Source organism: Fukomys damarensis, unplaced genomic scaffold, assembly GCF_012274545.1.
Source record: "Fukomys damarensis isolate Sample0158 unplaced genomic scaffold, DMR_v1.0_HiC HiC_scaffold_24, whole genome shotgun sequence".
Classification (NCBI taxonomy): domain Eukaryota; kingdom Metazoa; phylum Chordata; class Mammalia; order Rodentia; family Bathyergidae; genus Fukomys; species Fukomys damarensis.
Window position 1 is genome coordinate 16,575,880 of NW_022900936.1, and position 22,165 is coordinate 16,598,044.

Genomic DNA, 22,165 nt, shown 5'->3' on the forward strand with positions numbered 1-22,165 from the left:
CAACCTGGCTGACTAATCAGGTACACCAATAATAACACCTTGCTGTCAGTGCTGAGAAGTGGCACACGCTGTTGCCTCCAGACCTGATCATCAGTCAAGGCCTGGCACTGAGCTTTGTGCGAACCTGCTGGTAGTTATTATGAGGATGTGATTTCCATCACCATGATTATATTTATTTCAGAAAAAAAAAATCTTAGTTACTGGTGGGAATCTTTCAGCAGTTTTTGCTAAATCTTTTATGGAAAAATGTGTAACTGTTCAATGAATAAATTCCTTTCAGTGTTGTTAATTTCTTCCCTCATTTCAGTGTAAAAGAACTCAGTGTGTCACAGGTGGTTAGAAAAGTCTGTAGCTTATAACAACCCAGAGGAAATCTTAAGACAAGGCTAATACATAATTGAGAACTAGCAAGGATAGAACATTTTCATGTTGTCCCACAATTCCTTGTTCCTCTCCCAACCTCCACCTTGGAGCCATGGCTTCTATAACTAACTGAAACGTCTCTGTATTTATTCATGAATTTATTTATTTTTTAGGTGCCCACTGATGGCAATGCCGGCCTGCTGGCAGAGCCCCAGATCGCCATGTTCTGTGGGAAACTGAACATGCACATGAATGTGCAGAATGGGAAGTGGGAGCCGGATCCTTCAGGGACCAAAACCTGCATCGGTAGCAAGGAGGGTATCCTGCAGTACTGCCAAGAGGTAAGTCCTGTCTGCTGGCCACTGGCTCTGGTTGGATCACTTGCGTTCACTTTTTTAAAATTTTGCCTTCTAATATTTTGTATTTATATTTTATCTCTTATGATAAAAATCCAAGTTTCTAATGATTCACCATACCATGCATGTATTTATCTACTTAACCCTAAAGTGGATATAATTTTTTGATGTCCTTCTATGACCACCAATAAACTGAGTAAAGTTAAAATATTGTAGCACTTCTTTTTAGGATGTATCCTACTGGCTGTCCAGTCAAGGTATTGTGGTTAAAAGTGGCGGAATTAATTCTTTTTTGTTACCAACTTGATGTATTTGGTTCCTTTCTATCTGTTTTTTACTCCATTTTAGTTTTTCCATACTCCTGATTCATCCTTCTCACATTAGAAAATACAAGTTGAGTTTTCCTTACCTGAAATGCTTGGGAACAAAAGTGTTTTGGATTTCATAGAGTTTTTAATATTTGCAAATTCATAGTGCTATCTTTGAGATGGGATGTAAATCTAAAAATGAAACTATGTTTCATATACATCTTATATACATAGAGTTAGGTAAAAGGGTATTTTATGCAGTTTCTGGTGCTTTTGCTTTTGACTTTGACTTGTCACATGAAGTTGGATATAGAATTTGCTACTTGTACCATCATGGCAGTTCTCAAAAAGTTTGAGACTTTGGAGCATTCCAAGTTTCAGAATTTTTGGATTAGGAATGCTTCATGTCTGTTTATTTTTCCTTTTCTTAAACAAAAGGTAGCTCATAATAAGTCCTGTTCTGCTCCATTTTTTTTGTTTTACTTTTATATCCTAGAAATCACACACTTCTAATTTGTGGGTGTCTGCATTCTTTGTGTGATTCTTCCTACTCTTTTTTACTGTCACTGTATAGGCTACTCCCTTTTTATTAATTCAGTGGGAAATACACTTTTATCCTGTACTTCCTGATAATTATCTGTGATGGGACATGTGGCTGCTTGTGTTTGGAGAACATTTAAAAGAATCTCATTCCTCTCACCAAAGCCAAATTCTTTACACTCTGTAAATGTCGCATAACCTGCCAACATTTTTTTTCTTGTTCTTCTTTATGTACTAGAAAATTTCCCTTAGCCTCTTGGATACAAAATGAATGTTTAATGAACTCTTTTTTTTGGGGGGGGTACCTGGGATCAAACTCAGGATCTTGCACTTATAACGCAGGCTGCAGAACTACTGAGCTAAATTCCCGGCCCAGTGAACTCTTATTATTAAAGCAGTTTTAATTTTTGTTATAAATAATATAATCATTAAAATATTTGATTTTTTAGTGGTATTCTATTTAAGAAAGGACACTATAGTTATTAACTCATGTTTTAAGAAGCACAATGGCATATTAAATATCAAATAATTTTTATTTTCTAAGCATATGAGTCATGATTTGAACAGATATTTCATATTTAAATAGGAATCACTAACACTTGCATTCTTTATACATTTTTAAAAATTCTGCCTGCTTACTTATTAAGTAGTGGTGAATAATAAATGCACTCGAGTCCAGATATGATATTTATGAAGTATGCATTTTAGAAATAATATATCCATTCCGTTTTAAGATTTCTTCTGGTAAAATTTTGTGGATAAGTTGTGTATGTAGTCTGTCCATGCTTTTTTGTTTTTGTAACTTTACTTTTTCTGGATATACATGCAGCTTGCGCAGTTTGAGTATCAAATGGAATTTCAATATTGTTTTTTATTTTTAATTGATGTATAGTAATTATCAATTTATTGCATCACATCAGTTTATTTCAGTGTGACTTTGCAATACATATATGCAATGTTTAATGATTAGATCAGATGAATTTGTTTGGGAGAACCTTCAACACTTTCTCTACTTGTTATTTTGAAATATATAAATCGCTGTTGCCAACAAATTATTGTGCTTTGCTATTAAACAAAAGAAGTTACTCTTCCCATCCAGCTCCACCCCTGGTCCCCTGGCCTTGCTCACCGGCTTCCCATAACCTTCCTGATGCTGGTAACTATGATTCAAATAGAATTTCATTTTTAAACTGGAATTTGAATTTGTTAATGACATTGATCATACTGTCCCTTTGTGTTGAGTAGCTCTTTTGAAGTGCATTATAATAGCTTGCTTGTTTCAGGTATGAACAACCAGATTTTTGTTTGTTTGTGTTCGTTTTGGAGACAAGGTCTCACTATGTAGTTTAGGCTGATTTTGAACTGATTGTGTACCCCAGGCTGGCCTCAAACTCACGGTGATCCTCTTGCCTCAGCCTCCTAAGTGCTGGGATCATAGGCGCGTACCACCAAGCTGGATGAATAAGCGGATACTTTTTAATATTTGTGTGATGGCTCTACAAAGGCTTCTTGACCCTAGGAGCACACTGCATTTCCTGCTGGACTTAGCCCACTAATGCCTGGGTAGCTTCACTTTATGTTTTAGTCTGTTGTTTGTCCCAGGGCTAACCTACTGAGTGGCTCTTGCCAGATCCAGGCTTTGCCAAGTTTTTGGTGGCCTTGGGGTCAACTGGGGTCAAGGCGGAGTGTGGGAGGGTAAACCCTTTAGCTCTCTGCTTCTCTTGCAGTCCTACTATTATCCATTGCCTCTGTTCATCACCTAGAGTTAGCTGAAGAAGTTAAGAAAAGGCCAAAGCACTAAGCTTTTTTTAAAAAATCATTTTAATGAATTTAGCCTTTATTGCATAACAACAGGAAGTCACTGAAGCTGTTTATTGACACTTTTTAGAAGAAAGAGAAAGGCTGTAAGAGCTACACTTTTAAAAGCTGCCCGGTTGGGCCAGAGATTTAGCTCAGTGGTTCTGTCACCTGCCTCGCAAGCGCAAGGACCCAAGTTGAATCCCCAGTACCCCCCCAAGAAATAAATTAAAAAATAAATGAATGAAAGTCGCCCTTTTACTGTGTCACTGGGTCCCACTGACTTCTCAGTTCTCTCAGCCTCCCTGTTCTCGCTGCCTTTCCCAGGCAGCAGCCACTGGCTACATGTGGCCTTTGACCTCTTGAAACCTGGCCAGTCCAAACAGATGTAAGCCCAGCTGTCAGTTAAGTATAGTATTTCAGAGATTTAGGATGAATAAAAATGTAAAACACCACATTAATAAGTTTCATATAGCTTATATATTGAAGTTATTATATTTTTGACACCTTATTAAATATATCCTAAAGATGTTAACTTATAACTATGTGATCAACACTGCTTTTGTGCGGCTTGCAGAGAATTAAAAAGTACCAGGGTGGTTTGCACATATTTCCATCGAACAGCGCCACTGCTCCTGCATCCTGTTCCCCCAGTGACTGGTATATAGGGTCTTAGAGGCCATGCTTTGGCAAGTGGGAGACTGTGCCCCAGAACTTTACTGGTGACTGGGAGTCAGGGTTGTTTGGGGTCTTTTATTTTGGGGGGTGCCCGTGATCGAACTTGGGACCTTGTACTTGCCAGGCAGGCGGCAGAACCACTGGGCTAAATCCCCAGCCCTTGTTTGGAGACTTTTAAATATTTAAAAAAATATTCTCATGATGGCAGACTATGTCAGAGGACCAGTGGTTCCTTCTTCCTTACTCAGGTGTCTTCCTCTAGGTGCCACATTGCACTGTTTAATGTACATAGGACCTATCCTTTACACAGGGAGAATTAATAATTTCAGCAGTATAAAAAGTGGCATGGTGGGGACAAAGTGTGCCATCACAAGCTTAGCCTTGCTGAGCATTAACAAAGCATAAACTGTGCCAAGGGCTTGCAACCCAGTCTGTGACACCTGTGGGAAAGAACCCAGGGGAGTTGCAACATTGAAGAGGAACAAAAGGAAAGACTGTCGTCATCGGAGGCTGAGAAGTGCCCAGAGAGACAGGATAAGATCTAGAAAGTGTTAGGTCCTGGAAGTCTGAGGATGATGCACTGTCTTCGGGTGGTTAAAATGTCATTTTTGACAAGATAAAATCATGTCTCTCAGGCACAATGACTCGCACGTCATAGATTTTATTCAATTCATTTACTAAATAGGAAATGTGCAAGGTGTTAAAAACTTGTCCACTTTGACTTGGAGAGATTGAAATTCTTTGTGAGCACTTTTCATGTGCGCGGCTGTGAACAGGGATCATGTGGAATTATCCTGACTACTATCATGAAGTTATTTCCATGGCACAGGAAACACTGTCAGGTGGCCGTTGTGTCTACACTTGCACCATTGTAGACTATCTATCCTGCTCGGTCACAAATCAGTCAGAGAACCAGATACCCACCTACTCCACCCTTGGGATCTGGAGTCTATAATGGCCTCTCTTCATTAGCACATCTGCCTTTCACTACTGGGGTTCTTTTGCCCCTATCTAAATCTTGCATGTTTTTTGTGATGGCGCTCATCTGTAATTTCAGTCCTGAAGAGGCTGAGGCAGGACTATTACAAGTCCAAAGCCAGCCTGGGCAACTTAGTGAGACCCTGACTCAAAATAAAAAGGGTTGGGCATGTGACTCAGGTGCAGAACAGGTATCGAGGAGCATGCACAAGGCCTCCGTCACGTTCCATAGAACCACAAAAATAAAAATGTTCTTACTGAGCTGAGGATAGCAATTTAATGGGTAGAAGTCAGATTTCAGTAGTTTGCTGCAAGAATGACATGGATAAATGGTAACTGCAGCTCCTGACTCTTTGAGGCAAAACAGAAGAAAAGATCTGGAGGGAAAAGTCAAGGTGAGGTGCTTGTTTCAGTGTTTTCCTGTGTTTTAAATGAGACGAATTAAATCTAAAGGAAGCGTAAGCAAAATTATTGGAAGGGTACTATCCACAGTAAGAATTAGGATTAGGTGTCTGGAGACATTTCTTTAAGTACCAGGGAGAAATGAGATCTGATAAGTGATTGGCAGTTGTGGAAAGGGTAGGGAAAAACTCTCCAAGAAAAGGAAATAGGGATATAATAACGGTGACTTAATCAAGGAATTTTCTGTTGTCTGGTGACAAAACCCACTGAACAACTTGCAGGTCTGGAGAATATTTTCTCCCATAAGTGGGAAGGATCCTGGATGAGGGCAGCTTACGAAATTAAAAAATGAAAATGTGCAAATAAACTGGGCACTTGGGTCTGGAACTGAGACTCAGTACTGCCTGGAGTTTAGCCACTAGGGCCTCTTGTTTTTTGCTTATCCTTCTTCCTGTGTGTTCACTCACCATCTTAGTGCACCCGGACTAGTGCACCTTAACCACATGGGTACACAGGCTGTACTGGCCCATGTGGTGTGGAGAATGGTCATCAATAGGAAAGGGATGAAGACCCGCAGGAGGCAAAACAGAATGGTGACCGTAATGGGTAGGGAAGAGAAGAGTTTTATAGGTTAGAGAGCCATAGTTGAGGGAAGTCATGTTATGTCATGACTTGAACTGGTTTGCGGGGAGTAGGGTGGTGGGGTAGAGAGATGATCACTGAGAACTTTTAAGCAGTGTTTGACATGTTCCATCAAATGGTGTATCTGGTACTATCCAGAACATTTCTTATTGATATTTTGGAGACTTGCTGCCACTTTCCATACTGTAGCTATTGGGCTGTTTTCTTTTATAGTTGGCAGTAATGAATAGTTTTCATTTGTAAGTTTGAAATTTTTTTTGTATGTTTTTGGCAAATGTTTATTTTGCCTTTATTTCTTTTCTAACTCTGTGCTTTTATTTTAGACAGTATTGATTGATTCATTGCTAGGCATGACAAAGAAAATAATACTCTTTCAGTTTTTCCGCCTCTCTTCGATGGTTTTGTAAGTTATATTACGTTTGTGTTTTCAGAGTTACAATCTTACCACTTATCCTCTTGCCGTTGTCATATCCCACAATAATAGGTTCTGCCTTCAACTGAATTCATTGTTCACACTCAGTTCTTTCATCAAAATATCCCACCTCTTACTTCTTCTTCATGCATCTGTTGGGTTGGGTAGCGGTTGTGTCACTTTTTAAAAAATTATTTATTTCCAGAAGTTATTCTTACTGACCATTGTTTAGGGGGATGTGGAATTCCAGGTTAGCATTTTTATTCAGCCCTATGGAGATGTTTTTCCTCTGGCATCTCTCACTGTGCAAGCTCCCTTTTTCTTAAATACACAGATAGCATTACCTTCAGTTACTATTTAAAGGGCAACCCATTTTCTCCTAATAGGGTTGGATAATTTTTTTTCTTTATGTGGTCCCAAAAAATGACCAAAATTCAGATGTTTTAGAGGCAGCTAGCTGAGTCATAGAGGAGGTTTTAGCAGCCTGAGATATTAGGACAGAAAAAAAATCAACTGGACGCAGAACTGTGACCTCATTTTAACCTTTTGCTAAGCATTTTAACCTGTTAAACTTTGTTTTTCCGAAGGAGGGCTTTACTTTGTTTCTGTTGTTGCTTGGCTTGGCATGATGTGTTAAATATTAATACTATTAATATTTATTATTTATTAATATCGATTAAATATTAATGGTAAACTGTCAACTTCATATTCACATCTCTGTGTCTCATTGGTGTTGATGTTATCAATAGTGTTATTTTTTTTCCTCTGTGATTCTTTGGTCCTATCTTTGGTCAAGGGCAAGATTCAGGAAAAAATGTTAGAATTGAGCCCTTTACCGCTGCTTCTCATTATAAGCCCTTATAAAGTTTGAGAAGATAGGTTGAAATTTGGGGTTTGCATTATATATTTGGGCTGAGAGTATAACTCAGTGAAGAACTTATTTCCCCAGCAACAAAACAAAACAGCATATTTGTATATCTATGTACTTTATCCCAAATTCTTCAAATTCATTGTGCCCATTTATTCCCACCTCTTTCGTACTCACAATAGTTTTTCTTTGTCTCCAGTCCTTGTTCAAACACTTCCTCCCCCTCTTTTTTGCATTTATCTTCATACTTTTTATTATTATCATTAAATATATATTGAATATTAAAGAACTGAAGTTTTCTGCCCCCCTGAAGTTCCTATGTGTAAACTAACCCCCTTTTTGATGTTATCTAGAAATGGGGCCTTTATAAGGTGACTGGTGTTGATGAGGTCCTGTACATGGGGCCGTCTTGAAAGTGTTGGTCCTTGCCGGGAGTGGTTACGCACGCCTGTAATCCCAGCACAGGAGGCTGATAGGTCCTGTACATGGGGCCGTCTTGAAAGTGTTGGTCCTTGCCGGGAGTGGTTACGCACGCCTGTAATCCCAGCACTCAGGAGGCTGAGGCAGGAGGATTGCTGTGAGTTCGAGACCAGCCTGGGCTACACAGTGAGTTTCAGGTCAGTCTCAACTACATAGACCCTGTCAAAAAGCAAAAAAAAAAGAGAAAGTGTTGGTCCTTATAGGCAGACATACCAGAGAGACTCTTCTTATAAGAAGAGGTCATGTGAAGGTACAGCCAGAAGGTAGAAGTGACCCCTTAGCAGAACCCTACTTCTGCTGCCTTGACTGTAGACTTTTAGCTTATGGAACTACAGCAAGATACATTTTGATTGAGCAGCCCAGTTTGTGGTATTTTGTTAATAGCAGCCTGGGCTAAGACAAGGCCTCTCTTACAGCTCCTGTTGTTGAGAGTGGACATTTCTAGAGAGCATGCCTTGCAGAGCAGTTTATCTGACACTTAGCTCTGACCCAGGGCATGTGGGCCATCATTCATTAAATGCCCGTGGGTGGCCAGTTGGTGACACAGGGATCGGAACATTATGGGCAGGGGCTCTGCATGTGTCTGTGTACTGAGGAAGCTGGCTGTAAACTGGAGCCTCTGCTTTCCTTTTACAGAGTTGCTATGTTTCCATGGGTAGCATTCAAAAAAGATTTATAGGCAAGAGTTGGGGGACTGTGGGCCAACAGTGCATATTTATGCCCAGTTAATATGCAAATGCCCAAAGGTAGCATGGTAAATATATAGTATGACTTTGAATATTGAGCTATCATATCCTAAATAATCATTAAGTGAGCTTTTTGAATGCATGAAGGAACTGAGAGAACTAAATCTCTAGATTGTTTTTTATGTGTGTTCTTTGAAGCTACTTAATTTTAGGATAGTTTCTACACAGTAACACATGACAACAACAGATGCCCAGTTGTTACTTTCTTCTGTGGCCCTTTGATGAGAAGAAAAATATCTTTTCTCTGTTTTGTACTAGAAGCAAAAAGTGCTGATGTCATGGAAACCACATGAACATAACTGTGTAACTTATTCCTAATTAGATCAACAGCATAAAGTGGCCATTTGCCTTAATGAGCTGTTACAGCACCCAACTGTTGGCCCAAGAATTTTCTAAATATAAATATAACAAAACCAGGATAATATTTGTTTTGAAACATATGCTGAAGCTTAGGAATACAAATTAGAATTCTTCGATTTTATTGTAGTCTTTCTTTTGGATGAAATGAGTTGTTTTTTTAAACATTGCTTTATTTATACCAAAACCAAAGGCTTTGGGATGTACAAAGCAAAAAGGAATTATATTTTAACTCTCCATCCTAAGAATCTTATTTCTTCCTGAATTTAATTCAGGCAAACTTAGAATTTTTTGAATATCATCACAGGTAGAATTTTGTGTCAGGAGTTGCTGTATGGCAAGACACCTTGACTGACGAGGAATTCATAAAATATACACTACACCATAATTACAGAGAATTTAGAAATCGAAAAGGTGAATGATGCTATAAAATAGAGGGTGTTGATTGTAAACGTTGGAACTTGAGATCTAATTTTGGAGGTAAGTAAGAGCCATGGGAAATATTTAGCATCAATATTTTGTGGTTAAGACACTCTTAGAAAAATGATTTTGTTTCCAGCGGTGGGTTAGATTGGAGAGAGTGGAGTTCACATCACAAAATAAAAACGTGAAAGGCATGAAGCATCATCCTTCCCATCCTCCACATCCTACAGATGAGCTGGAGGTACCTTGAGACACTGTAAGAGCACCGTTGCTCCATAACACCGGGTAAACTTTAAGTATTGTCCAGAAATGAGAGATTGTGTAGTCCCCACAGTGTTTTCTCCTCTGCCACCAAATGCATACCTCACTGCAGAGCACTTTTTGCCAGAGAGGGCTTCCTGAGGACTCGGTGGGTCTGGGGACTCAGGCAGGGAGCTGGGCTGTGGTGATGGTCGACTAGGGCAAGCCTTAAGTTTGGGCAGAGATTTCTAGCTGGGATAGTTAGGTGAGTGTGGGTTTGTCTCTTGCCTTTTTTCTTTGATTATGGAAATCTTTGTTTTTGTTTTTTCCCTAAATGTTTCCTTTTCCACAGCCAACAATGTGCTGTTTCTTTAACCTTCTTGCTCCATATGAACAGTAGTTTTGTCTACAGATTAAAAGAACAGGCAAACAAAGCTCACCAGGGCCTGTGCAAAACAAAACCTGCCTGCCGTATGCAGGGAACAAAACCATTTCCTTTGCCCAGATTTTCTACTCTGAAGTACATAACCTAACACGGGATATCCACACAAGTCTTGTTTCTCAGCCTTTTTGTCTTAATTCTCCAGTGGTATGAAGTTAAATCGTATAAAAAGGCAAACAACAAACGTGATCTTTTCATTCTCACCAATTTTGCGGCTTAGAGACACCACTTGATAGTAAAAGCTTTGGTAGATTCTTGGCTGGTTTTATTTTTCTGTATGTACCATCCGGCTTTACAGGATTAAAATTGATCCACAGATGATATGGTCATTAGCATTGCCATTTTGCTATTGGAAAGACAACACTCATATAAAGTGAAGCAATTTTTGAAAAATGTATTAGACAACTTATGTATTTATGCATTAGTGATCTGAATATAGTAGTGTAGATAGGATTGCTTGTGCAGACCATAGGATTTAGGGTTGAAAGAGATGAAGTCAGTTTGGCTATTTAAAAATGAAAGAGAGAGAGAGAGAGAGAGAGAGAGAGAGAGAGAGAGAGAAACTTATATGAATCTAGACTATATGTTCACATCCATTTTTGTCTTCACATTTGTGTGCTGTCCTATTTCTTTTGATGCCCCCCACCCCATCCTTGCTTGTCATTATATTCACCATGTTCAAATGACTTGTCAATCAAACAGGAGTCTTTTAACAGCATTTTCCAACTCCAGTATGAATGTGTGGCTATAACAATATATTCACGTGCAGCGTCAGAAGCAGAGTTGGGCCAGGTGATTGGGAAAGACTAACGCCTTGCATCTCTTTCCCTCCTTCCCTTACATAAGGCGGGCATTGTGAAAGCAGCACTGCTCTCAGCTTGGACCTCCCAGGATTGCAGCCGGGTTTCATCAGCTGTGTTGCCTGTCAGCACCTCATTAAGCTGCAAGCAAAGAACCATTTTTTAGCTTCCAGTCTCTTTCTCCATTAAATTAGATATTCTTTTCAGTATCTCTCATTATTAACAAAACTTGTGTTAAAACCCGTTTAAAATACAATTTTTCTTTGTATTCCAGAAAAATTTAGCGTGTGTCATTTAAATTCAGAAACAGAATGCATGATCTACATACAGCATGCTTTGTCTGAGTTTATACACTGAAGTTTAAGTAGTTTAAAACTTGTAATTAACATAATGTTTGAGTGCTTAGAAATGACACCTAATTTAGTTGTGTTCTAGTTCCATCTTCTGTAAAGTAGATCAGTTACCAACTCAGAGAATTGTGTGTTGTGTTGTACATAAAATATATGCACTGATGTCTTGGTCGATGCTCAGTTGTGTGCTTTCTTAATTCTCAGATATGTTCTTAGAAAAAAGGAATTGTCATTTAAAAGCTTTCAGAAGATGAAAATATTCCATGATTAGTCTAGTTTGGTATATATATATAGGGCTTTTAATTATTTGTTTTATGTATGCTAGCTGCAATCATCCATATAAATTTGGAACTTGGGTTATTTCTCTTTTTTCACTACATAAATGTAAATTTAGAACTCTTAACTGTTTCCCTTGGACTTTTTTTAACCTATGATTTTTTTAATTACATAGATTTTTATTAAGAGATTTTTACCAAAATGTTATTTACCATAGCGGAAAACTTTTTAGAAGATCTAAATTTACAACCAGGAACAATTGAATTAATGAGGCAATGCTCATAATATTTTACAGCCCATGAAGAAAGCAGGTTTGTTAATACATGAAAATATTAACAGTGGTTGTTTTTGGGCCTTGTGGTCACTGCTAATTTTTATTTTCATGTTTTCTCAACTATGTGTCAGTTTTATTATCAAAGAATTATCACAATAAATTGCTAAGTGAAAAAGATTATAAATGGATAATTACACTATGACTCCACATTTGTTGTTTAAATAAAAAATATATGCATATAAAATACTAAGACAAACCACAACACATAGATTATGTTAACATTTCTTTTTTTAAGTGCAAAGTTTCAGGCAAAAGAATGAATTACTAAAATGAATGCCCATATACCAATCACTCAACTTCAATAATTTTCAATTATAGGCAGGAGTGGTAGTACCTGCTCGTAATCCCAGTACTTGGGAGGATGATACAGAAGGATTGACCTGGGCTACACAGTGAGTTCAAGGCAAGCTACATAGTGAGACCCTGTTTCCAAAAAAATCAGTCAATCGATCAGTCAGCTGGGGCTTTAGCTCAGTGGTGCCATGCCTGCCTTGCAAGCTCAAGTTCCTGAGTTTGATCCCTGGTACTGGTGGGGAGGATCATATCTAGCCATTCATAGTTCTGGGTAAGTCAGGAATGAAAGTTATTTCACTTACTGGGTTTGCATTAGTTCTGGCTGGACACGGTGGCAGGTTTATTGTTTATCCATTTTACTGACCTGTAAATTCAGATGTACTACAGCATCACGTTACTGTATTGACTTTTAACATATACATCAGCATCATTTATTTACATTATGTGACTTAACTAGCATTCTTCAAAAAATATGCTTAAGAATGTGTTAAGAACTACTTTCAAAATTGAATGACTAAGAAGAAAATAGGCAAATTATCTTCAGAATTAGTAGCAATTCCTGTTACTTTCTCTTTAACTTTAATTTTAGCCATTGATTAGCCTCCTTTGATTTGTTGTCTGGAATCCAGTTGTGTTTTAGATATGACTTTTGGCCTTAATCACTTGTCTTAGCTGACTGTTTCACAAAAGGAAAGAATTGCCATTGATGTTGACAATAAAGTTCTATTGCCTCTGACAACAGATGTCTTAAAGACATATTTATGTATATAAAACTACATGTTGGCTTTCTTAAATGTCAGTAATATCTTTTCTTGCTTGCATATGTAACAAGTGTGATCTTGTCTGAGATTAGTATGTTTCAATGTGGAGAGACACGGAAAGGGAGACTTCAGGTTTTTAAGATTTAGAACAGAAATGTTCTGATGGTGACCACGTTTTAAGGTTTCCCTGCAATAGACAAAACCATTTGGGCACCAACTATATCCTTTTAATGTGGATCTAAGACTCTTTATCCTTGACCTCTTTCTGGCTGTTCGTATTGTGGATTTCTTTAGTTCTCTTTTAAAAACTCATGTTATATACTGATATTTTGGCTTTTCAAAAATAAAACATGGCTCTATAGTTACTTTTCAGCTTCCCAAAACAGCCCTTTTAGCCTAGGCAAGAGCCTAGCTTTTAATTCTTCCCAGATGACTTCTTCAGCTAGGCATTATTCACATTAATCTACTTTTTCTTACATAAGATGCTATTATCTGTGTAAGTTGCCATATCTGCTTGAAAGAACACTATTGGGCTATTTTTCTCAAAAAGCTCGTAATCCAATAACTACTTAGAACTTCCTATTAGGAGACAGGCCCAATGGGAGCTTAATGTATCATGAATTTTTCCATCATAAATGGTTTCAGAAGTTATCCCGAAATACTTATTAAATATTTATCAGATACTTACTTTGCAGGCACAGCACTGGCCCCTGCTGAGGGGATATAAAAATGGGCACAGTGTCCCACTGATAGAGGGGGGAAGAGATGTAAATCCCAAACCTACTGAATATCTGAAACTCAAGTTCATGTTCTCTAAAGTTGAGGAATGAATTCTAGGAACAATGGAGGTTAAGAGTGGCAAAATTTTATTGAGAGAAAGAAAGCTTCTGTCTAAGAGAGACAGTGGGCAGCCATCCCACTTCTCAAAGACATTTTATACAGCAAAGCCATGTGGTGAGGCGGGTGGGACAAAACTATAAGACCCAGTGGAAAATTACAAGGTGGGCATGAGGGGGGGGGAAACCATGACCAACCAATAAGATTACAAGTACAGTCACCCAGGTGACATTGATTAAGTGGGGGTCAAACGGGGGAGCAAGTCACGGAGCAAGCATAGGAGGATTTTCAGTAAGGGTAGGGGTCAGGGATATTTCCTGGAAAGGCTGCTCTAAGACCTTGGCCCCCCTCCAAGATGATTGATACCTATTTAGAATATCAATCCCTGCTATTCATCCCAGGGGAAGCACAAGGATAAAGTAGTTTCTCTTATAATTCTGGCCTTTAGTGAATGTGTCTGGACTGTCCTCCGTGTCGGCTTCTCCTGGGTTGGCCCTGTCTAACTGCCTACAAGATATCTAATTAAGTTACCTATCTGCAATACCACCTTCCAGAAGTGTACATTCTCTTAGGACAGGAAGGCACGTAGGTGGCAGAAGAGTGGACAGTGGCCCTTGGTCAGCTGCTGTGATAAGATACAGTGACAGGATAAGCAGTCTTGACTTGCTGTAGAGGTTGAAGGAGTCTTGGAGCAGTAGTAGGGAAGCCAGCATCTGTTCAACTGAAAGGAACATCAAGTAGGTTGTGTTTACAAAGAGGGTCTAAAGGGGACCTGGGTATCTCTTACAACCCAAGTGTACGTGGCAAGACTGAAAGGGTTAGAGGCTGCCAGCCAGTGTCTGTCTGATCCTCTGTCTTTGCTTTGTTCCACTCGTCTCTGCACATCTTCCTGCTTTCTCTCCCTGGACCAACAGCTTCTTTAGATGTCTAGGTGACTCTCCCATGTGTGTTGTCACACGCTAATTCTGGATTTGCCTTATCTAATGTCCAGTCAAATATCCTCAGCATCTAGGAGAGCCTATGTGCGTCAGTTCAGAACTCTGGAAGAAGGGGATGCACTATGTGGACTACTTTTCCTCTAGTCCTAGTCAGCTGTAGGGGCGGAGTAACTGAATAAGGTTGGAGTTCCTATTTCTGTTTTATTGATTAGGATTCTTTGTCGTTCAGATTTTATAATCTCCACATCCTTTGGCGTAATCTCTAAATCCTTATGAATATTTGCACTTCCTACTTTCAGCAATATGGAGATAGAAGTTGATAATCAGGAAATAATACACATGCCATAGATTGCATGGCGGGAGCTAGAAGTAAATTCTTTTTGGGTGATCCCTATTTAAAGCTCTGGTTATCTTCTGGGAGATGCCCTCTGTTCACAGAATTTAATGTGTTAGTTTGCAATTCTCCTTGCTTAGAAATTGTCACTTTGATAACACTTTTCTGTTGCACTGAATATTAGCATAGAAATCTGAAGGTGGCATGTGTCCCAAATGAAAAAGAGGCCCCTGCCTGCTACTAACCAGTTGTATCTATAAAAAGTAGTTAGTTTAAAATGGAAAGAAGGAAATGTAGTCTGAGAGTGTGTCTGCTACAGGGATTACAGAAAACTAGTAGCTCCTAAGAACATTTTGCCGTAGAGTATTTATTTCTGTGTAGTGGAAGCTAGAACCCCTCTAGAAAAATGCAATAACTCACACTTTACTGCACATAAAGTTATATCCCACAGGGTGAGCTCCATGGTGCCTCGAGTTTATGACTCACAAGTGCTGAACTTTTGTGATACAATAAAGTAAAGGTGGTGGGAGAATTATATTTCTGAACAATGAGCCACTTTGTCTTTCATTATATAGAGTAAAGCCATGGGGCCATTAAATTTTTAGTAACATTTTCAAGTAGAATGTTATCTGTGACCCTAAATGCTTTTATTGAAGTGTTAAGATATTTAAGAACAAAATAAAATACAGGGAAGGTAGCTGTACCCCTTGCAACTAGGTTACTGGCAGTGTTTGAAGAACCTTCCTCATACCTACTCCAAGATTCTGATTAAATGTGTGTGTGTGTGTGTGTGTGTGTGTGTGTGTGTTCTTTTCACATATTCTCCCACTGTTGATTGATCTCTTATACTTTACTTTTAATGATTTCAATAGGCTACTTTTCTAGAAGTTATATATTCACTGAAAAATTGAGAAGAAGGTACAGAGATTTCCTCTATATTGCTTGTGCTCACAAATACAACCTCCCCCCACCAACATACAGGACGTTTGTTACAAATGCAGAACCTACACTGATGTATCATTATCACCTAGAGCCCACAGTGTACCTTAGGGCTCACTCCTGGTGGTGTACATTCTTTGGACAAATACAAATGTCATGTATCTGCTAATGTAGTATCACACAGAATAGTTTCTCTGCCCTCAAATCCTCTATGTCAGTGATGGTGAACCTTTTAGAGCTTTCAGTGATAACAGCCCACTGTGGCATGCGTGCCTTAGGTTCACCGCCACTGCTCTGTATTCTAGTTTGTCTCCCTCAGAGCCCCCAATCCCTGGTAATCCTGGTTTTATTACTGTATTTATAGGTTTGCCTTTTCTAGAAATTCGTACAGTGTGTGTATTCTTTACAGATGGTTTTCTGCATTAGTCAGCTTTCCATCGCTGTGAAAAAGTATCTGAAATCATCAACTTAGTAAGACCAAAGGTTTATATTGGCTCACGGTTTTAGAGTTTCTGGTCCATGGGTGCTTGGTCCTGATGCTTTGGACCCATGTAGCTAACTCAGGTAAAAGCTGTTTTCTCACATTGTACCCAAATGTGAAGATGTCTTTCTTCTTCCTCAATGTTATTTCCAAACCACTCATCCCCTTTCCTCCCTAAAACACTGTTTGCCCCAGCTGTGAATTGCATGCTGTCAAATGAGAACACCATTCTCCTCTGCTTTCGGAGTTATCTGTGGGCCTCTTTCCCCCTCAGTGACATCCGTCCTCATTTTTGAAGATTTTAGGTCCTAGTTTTCTGTCTTCAGTACAGTGATCTTCCTTTCATGATTTGTAAGTTATTTTAACAATGATCCTTCCAGTATTCTAGTTTCCCAGTTTTTGCCAGTGACCTTACTTTCTTCATTGTCTCCGATTTTCTCTGATGATCATATTATGTACCTTGACGTTACCAATAACTATAACTTCTTCAAAATCTTAATTTCAGTTCCCTGACTTCCCAAATTCTATTTCTTCCTACCTCTCTCTTTCTCTCTCTCTCTCTCACACACACACACATCTACAACAAAAAATTTTTAACCCACTCCAAGATTCACATTTTATAGATCCTGTCATCTTTTAATTATACACTTTTTTTTATATTCTCACTTTGAACTGTTTTGATGCATGGTGCATAGTTACAATCATTTCTTGCTTATTATGCCCTAGTTCTCTCCTTCTATTGTTATTTATCTGGCACTTTTGAGCTTATGCTTTTATTTTAAATTACTGATTTCTATTAATAGAAGTGGTTTGATATTTGACAAGTATATGTTAGTTGATTGAGTCTGACATTTCATTCCAAGTGCTTAGCATTTGATTTATTAAGAACAGTAATCAGAGCAATGGGATATATAGTTATTGATAGAAGGAAATTCATGAATACAGTTCCTTACCTAAATGACCCCCTTGAAAATTTTTGATAAATTATTCTCTTGTAAATTACTTGGAACAAGGAGATTGACATTTGTATTGGAAGTTTGTTATGTGTCATCGTCTGTGTATAAAATATTTGTCTTGTTAGGAGTAAGCTGAATTTAACTAAAGATACCTGGATTTGTCTACTGTAGCACTTATTTAGAGCATTACAGGCTGTCATAGTCACACCAGATTATTTTGCATTGAAAATGATCCCATAATTTATAGAATTTCTCCTTTCTCCTCTTTGCTTCTATCTTTATCTCCCCTGGAAAAACACTTGAAGTCAAAATGGGCACAGTAAAACATAAGCCACATTGCTTAATGGAATTACTGCTGACTTTGTCACTTGCACTTTTTTTCTTCACACTAAATTTCTTTAGCTGGGTAGCAGGTAGAGCAGGTTTGACTGCAAGGGGACAGCAATACCTTACAATAATGGCAGAGGGTTCTGCAGGTGCATGTACGCATCAGCACCTGCTCCAGGTAATAATTTACTCTTCCTTTATGCTCTCCCAGGTCTACCCTGAGCTGCAGATCACCAATGTGGTGGAAGCCAACCAACCAGTGACCATCCAGAACTGGTGCAAGCGGAGCCGGAAGCAGTGCAAGACACACCCCCACTTCGTGATTCCTTACCGCTGCTTAGGTGAGCCAGCCAACTGTGTTTCTGATGTTGCCTGGACAGCGTTGGCTGAGGGAAAAGAGGGTGCTGTAATGAGGTCAAATGCACCGACTTTTTCTTCAACACATCGCCACTGTCTATAATTATCTCTCTGTATCTGTGGCATCTGCGCCTGTAGATTCAGCCAACTGTGTATGGAAAATATTTGGGGAAAAAACAAACCCAAGTTCATCCGTATTGAACATCTGCAGACTTCCTGTCATTATTTCCTAAAATATAAAGTGTAACAAATATTTAGAAGTCATTATATTTATAAGTCACAAGTCATCTAGAGATCATTTAAAGTATATAGGAGGGTGTGCATTGATTGCATGCAAATACTACGCCACATAAAAGAAAAGATTTGAGACTGTAGATTTTGGTATCCTTGGAGGATCCTAGACTATTTCTCTGTAGATACTGTGGAGTGAATGTATTCTGCTGTGTTTTGGAAAATTAAGGTAGTGTTTTATATTAGGAGACTACAGCGACAGTATTTTTGAGTATCCTGCCCCCAAATGAGTTTACTCAGGGTGCTTATTAAATTTAGAAATTTCTGACCCAATCCCAGCATTGGTGAATGAGAAATACGTGGTGGTAGGGCCTGGCAATCCTTATTTTCCAAGATCTCATAGGTTATTTTCATTTACACTCACTGTCAGAGGCGTATGGAATGTGGGCCTTGTGTTTTTCTTCACAGTCTTCATAGAAAAAAGACTCTAATGTGAAGTTCCAATATTTTGCTGATTTCTTACAGAGCCTTTTCTTGTATCAGTCAGCTACTTTTCTTAGTTTGCAATAGTCAGGAAATTGGAGCTGAGAAATGTTTTTCTCTCTATATACCAGATTGGAGGAAATCCTAAGTCAGGCTTAAAATCTTTGACTTCAAGCTTCACTTTCACTTTTTTACTTTTGAAATTGAGTTTTATATGGTGTCATGCTTTTTTCTTCTTGAAACACTGTCATAAGTCCATATTTTATTTGACTTGGTTATCAGTCTCTTCCTTATGGATGTTTTTATATAAACAAGCATTGTGAAAATCTGTGGTCTTGATCTGATTACTTGCAATTCATCTAGATGTTCTTTATGAATTTATTCATCAGTGGAAAGACTCAATAAGAATGCAGATGTTATATGGAAACTGTGGACAAATGCTGCTGTATATTTTGATGACTAAAAGGAATCTTTAGAGGAAAATCCTTGCTTTCCTAGCAGGACCCTGGATTCCATCTCTAGCAACACAGAAAGTAAAGTCCCAGATGCAAACTTAGAAAAAGGGGAAAACTACTGGAGATTTTGGAGTTATCTGTAACATTTGGTCAAAAATGCCACAAAAGCATACTGACTGCTGCTCATTCATGTGCTTAATTTGAGAAGTAAATAGATGTGTAAGAATTCCAATGAGGATTTCCTGTGGTAAATTTACTACTTATAATGTAATTGATGATTAGAGTACAGAAAACTAAATTCTTAAATATTTAATAATTGATAACTTTTTTTATTCCTCCTTATTCTTTGTTCCTAAATGCTTTATAAAGCCTCTTGTTCTTCTCTGTCTGATTGAGAAGTAAGGATTCTGTCATATGAAAGAAAGTGCCACTTAAATACTGGATACAGAACTCCTGTTTCAGGAAAATACTATAAAAGTGCATCTGTCTTCCAGGAACTGTGAATTTCAAACTTACATATTCCTCCAAGAAATAATGTACAGAAGCAATACTATTTAAGACAAGTTATAAGGTAGATGATGAGTTGGTTAATTATGTGGGACAAATTTTCTAAATGGTTTGTTTCATTTGATTTTTGCTTACTGTTGTACACAATGTTTCAAATGAATTTTATTTAGCATGTAAGCTTACAGAAAATAGTTACTAGATTTTTAAAGGCATTATTGTGTATACCACCTGATACCACATTCAGCTGTTATATCAGAAGTAAATTTATTTTTAAGTGTCATTTTATTTAGTTCACAATGTTATTCAGAATTGTTGATATTAGAATTGACTAAAAGGGCCTTTTCTTCAGATTTTCTGTAAACATTCTTTAGTTTACATTTTGATCCTCATAGACAGAAAAGGTCCGAAGGGGAAGTCAGAAAGTTAAGGGAAAGGAAAGGAAAAAGGAATAAATATGAAAAAAGGAAAAAAATGGAAACAAAGTCTTTGTAAATAGGGAGGGGTGGAGGGGGTAAAGAGAGGGAAGGAGAATGGGGAAAAAATAAGAACCAAGATACATCATAAAGGTGCAAATTCCTAATGATGAATGTCATCATATCTTTTAAATATGCCAATAAGCAATGAATTAAAAAAAGAAATGTTGATATAAGATAAACTTAGTTTCCTAAAAAAAAGAAAAAGAATTGACTAAAAGGGAAAGTTGACATTGAGACTGTAGTTTACTTCATCACGCCAACAGTTGAGGCAAATATTCTTGGGCCACACATCATTTGTCTCTCTTGTGCTGGCCATATCCTCTGCCCTCCTGGAATTCCCCACTTATAAACATGCTATTCTTTTATATATATATCTATATATATAGATATATATATAGATATATATCTATATATCTATATATATAGATATTTTTTTGTACTGGGGATCAAACTCAGTCCCTGAGGTTGTGAGGCAGGCAGTGAAACCACTGAGCTAAATCCCCAGCCCCATAAAGAAAACAAAAGCTGTTCTTATGGCGACAGAGAATTGAAACCTAGGGGGAAGAAAAAAATGCAGAAAAGGTAAAAGATGTTAAAAAAAAGTCTCAGATTTACATGTGAATCTAGAATGTTTTTTGATAATACTGTGAATGCAGAGAAACTATCAAAATATTTGAGCGTTTTTTTGCTGATAAATTGAATAGATTTGTGCACCATTTAGGGAAACAACAACTTAACTAATTTGGGTTTTTTTAATAATCAATCTCATTTAGCAAATACCAGTTTGTTAGTAATATTAATGGCCTTTGCTTGGCTTTTTTTTTTAACCCCTGTGACAAGAGAACCACTCCAAAGTGTAGCATTTCTCTGATAGATTTTCATAGAGATGTACAGAGCGGACATGGACAAGGGGAAATGGAGAGAAGAACATGCAGTCATTCTCAGAAAGCCTATGTGAAAAGATGGGAATGAGTTGATGGCTGCCAAAGCTTTGCCTTCAACAAGTACCAGAGTTCTCTTTTATCTTTGGGAAAAGATTCTGGGCTCCTTTGATGGGCTTGTATATAATTCAAGGAGACAGGTCATTTGTGACTTGTTTAGCAAACTTCCCAGTTCTGGGGTAACATCTGATAAGGAAAGAGCATGTTGACACTAACTGTTCTTGATTACTGAAGGGACTACATAATCGTTAGATGTTCCCACTAGGGATTTGGCCTGTTTGAATCATTTATCCTATTTCTTATTTTATAAATCCCTAGTCTTTTTCCATTGGACTTGAAATGGACCATAATATGATGAGTAGAGCATACACTGTCTCCTGCTTTGCCATTGAGTTTAGATTAGAATTAAGGACTTCAGGAATTGTTTTGTTTCTTAGGTATTGGCAAATTTTCTAAAGGTCTCAAACAAAGGTATTACCCAAGACTGTTAAAATAACATTGATATGTACATGAAGTGTCTTGTATTTCACTAAAAGGAATAGAAAGATATAAGTATATAATTCATATATGTACATTTTATTTGCACTGTATTGCAAGATCCCAATAATTTTAACATTGCTTTTACTTTCTTCCTTTTGTTTTCTTTTCCTTTTGACCTTCTTTTCCCCTGATTTTTCAGTCTTTTACCCATCACAGTATCAAACCTCTTTTATAATTGCACACAGCATCCTCTGGAATATTGCTTCTGTGAGGCATGTTGGTCTTCCTACATAGTTATACATACTGAGTCAGAGATTGGATTTCTTTTTTTTTTCCTTTTTATTGAGTTTATTGGTACAATCTAGGTATACAATACAATTACATTCATCATTGGGATTCTGTACCTTTACATAATAGGTCTTCTCATTTTTTTTCCCCTTGTCCCTGCCCTCCCTTCACCCCCTCCTCCCCTCCCCATTTACAAACACTTTATTTCCATTTTTTCAGTTTCTCTTATTTTTTTCCTCTCCCTTATTACCTTCCCCCCACCCTTCCCACTTTCCCTACACCTTTAGC

General features: G+C 37.9%; 1 protein-coding gene across 6 annotated transcripts in view; it reads left to right on the top strand.

The window, feature by feature from the left end:
- Positions 1-536: 536 nt before the first annotated feature.
- Positions 537-22,165, top strand: part of App (amyloid beta precursor protein) — a 186,755-nt gene continuing 165,126 nt past the window's right edge. For all 6 annotated transcript variants that reach the window (XM_010608564.1, XM_010608565.1, XM_010608566.1 and 3 more), the window contains exons 1-2: positions 537-704; positions 17,871-18,000. In XM_010608564.1, coding sequence (XP_010606866.1) covers positions 585-704; positions 17,871-18,000 — 250 coding nt within the window. In that variant the 5' untranslated portion in view covers positions 537-584. The remainder of the gene's footprint in view (positions 705-17,870; positions 18,001-22,165) is intronic.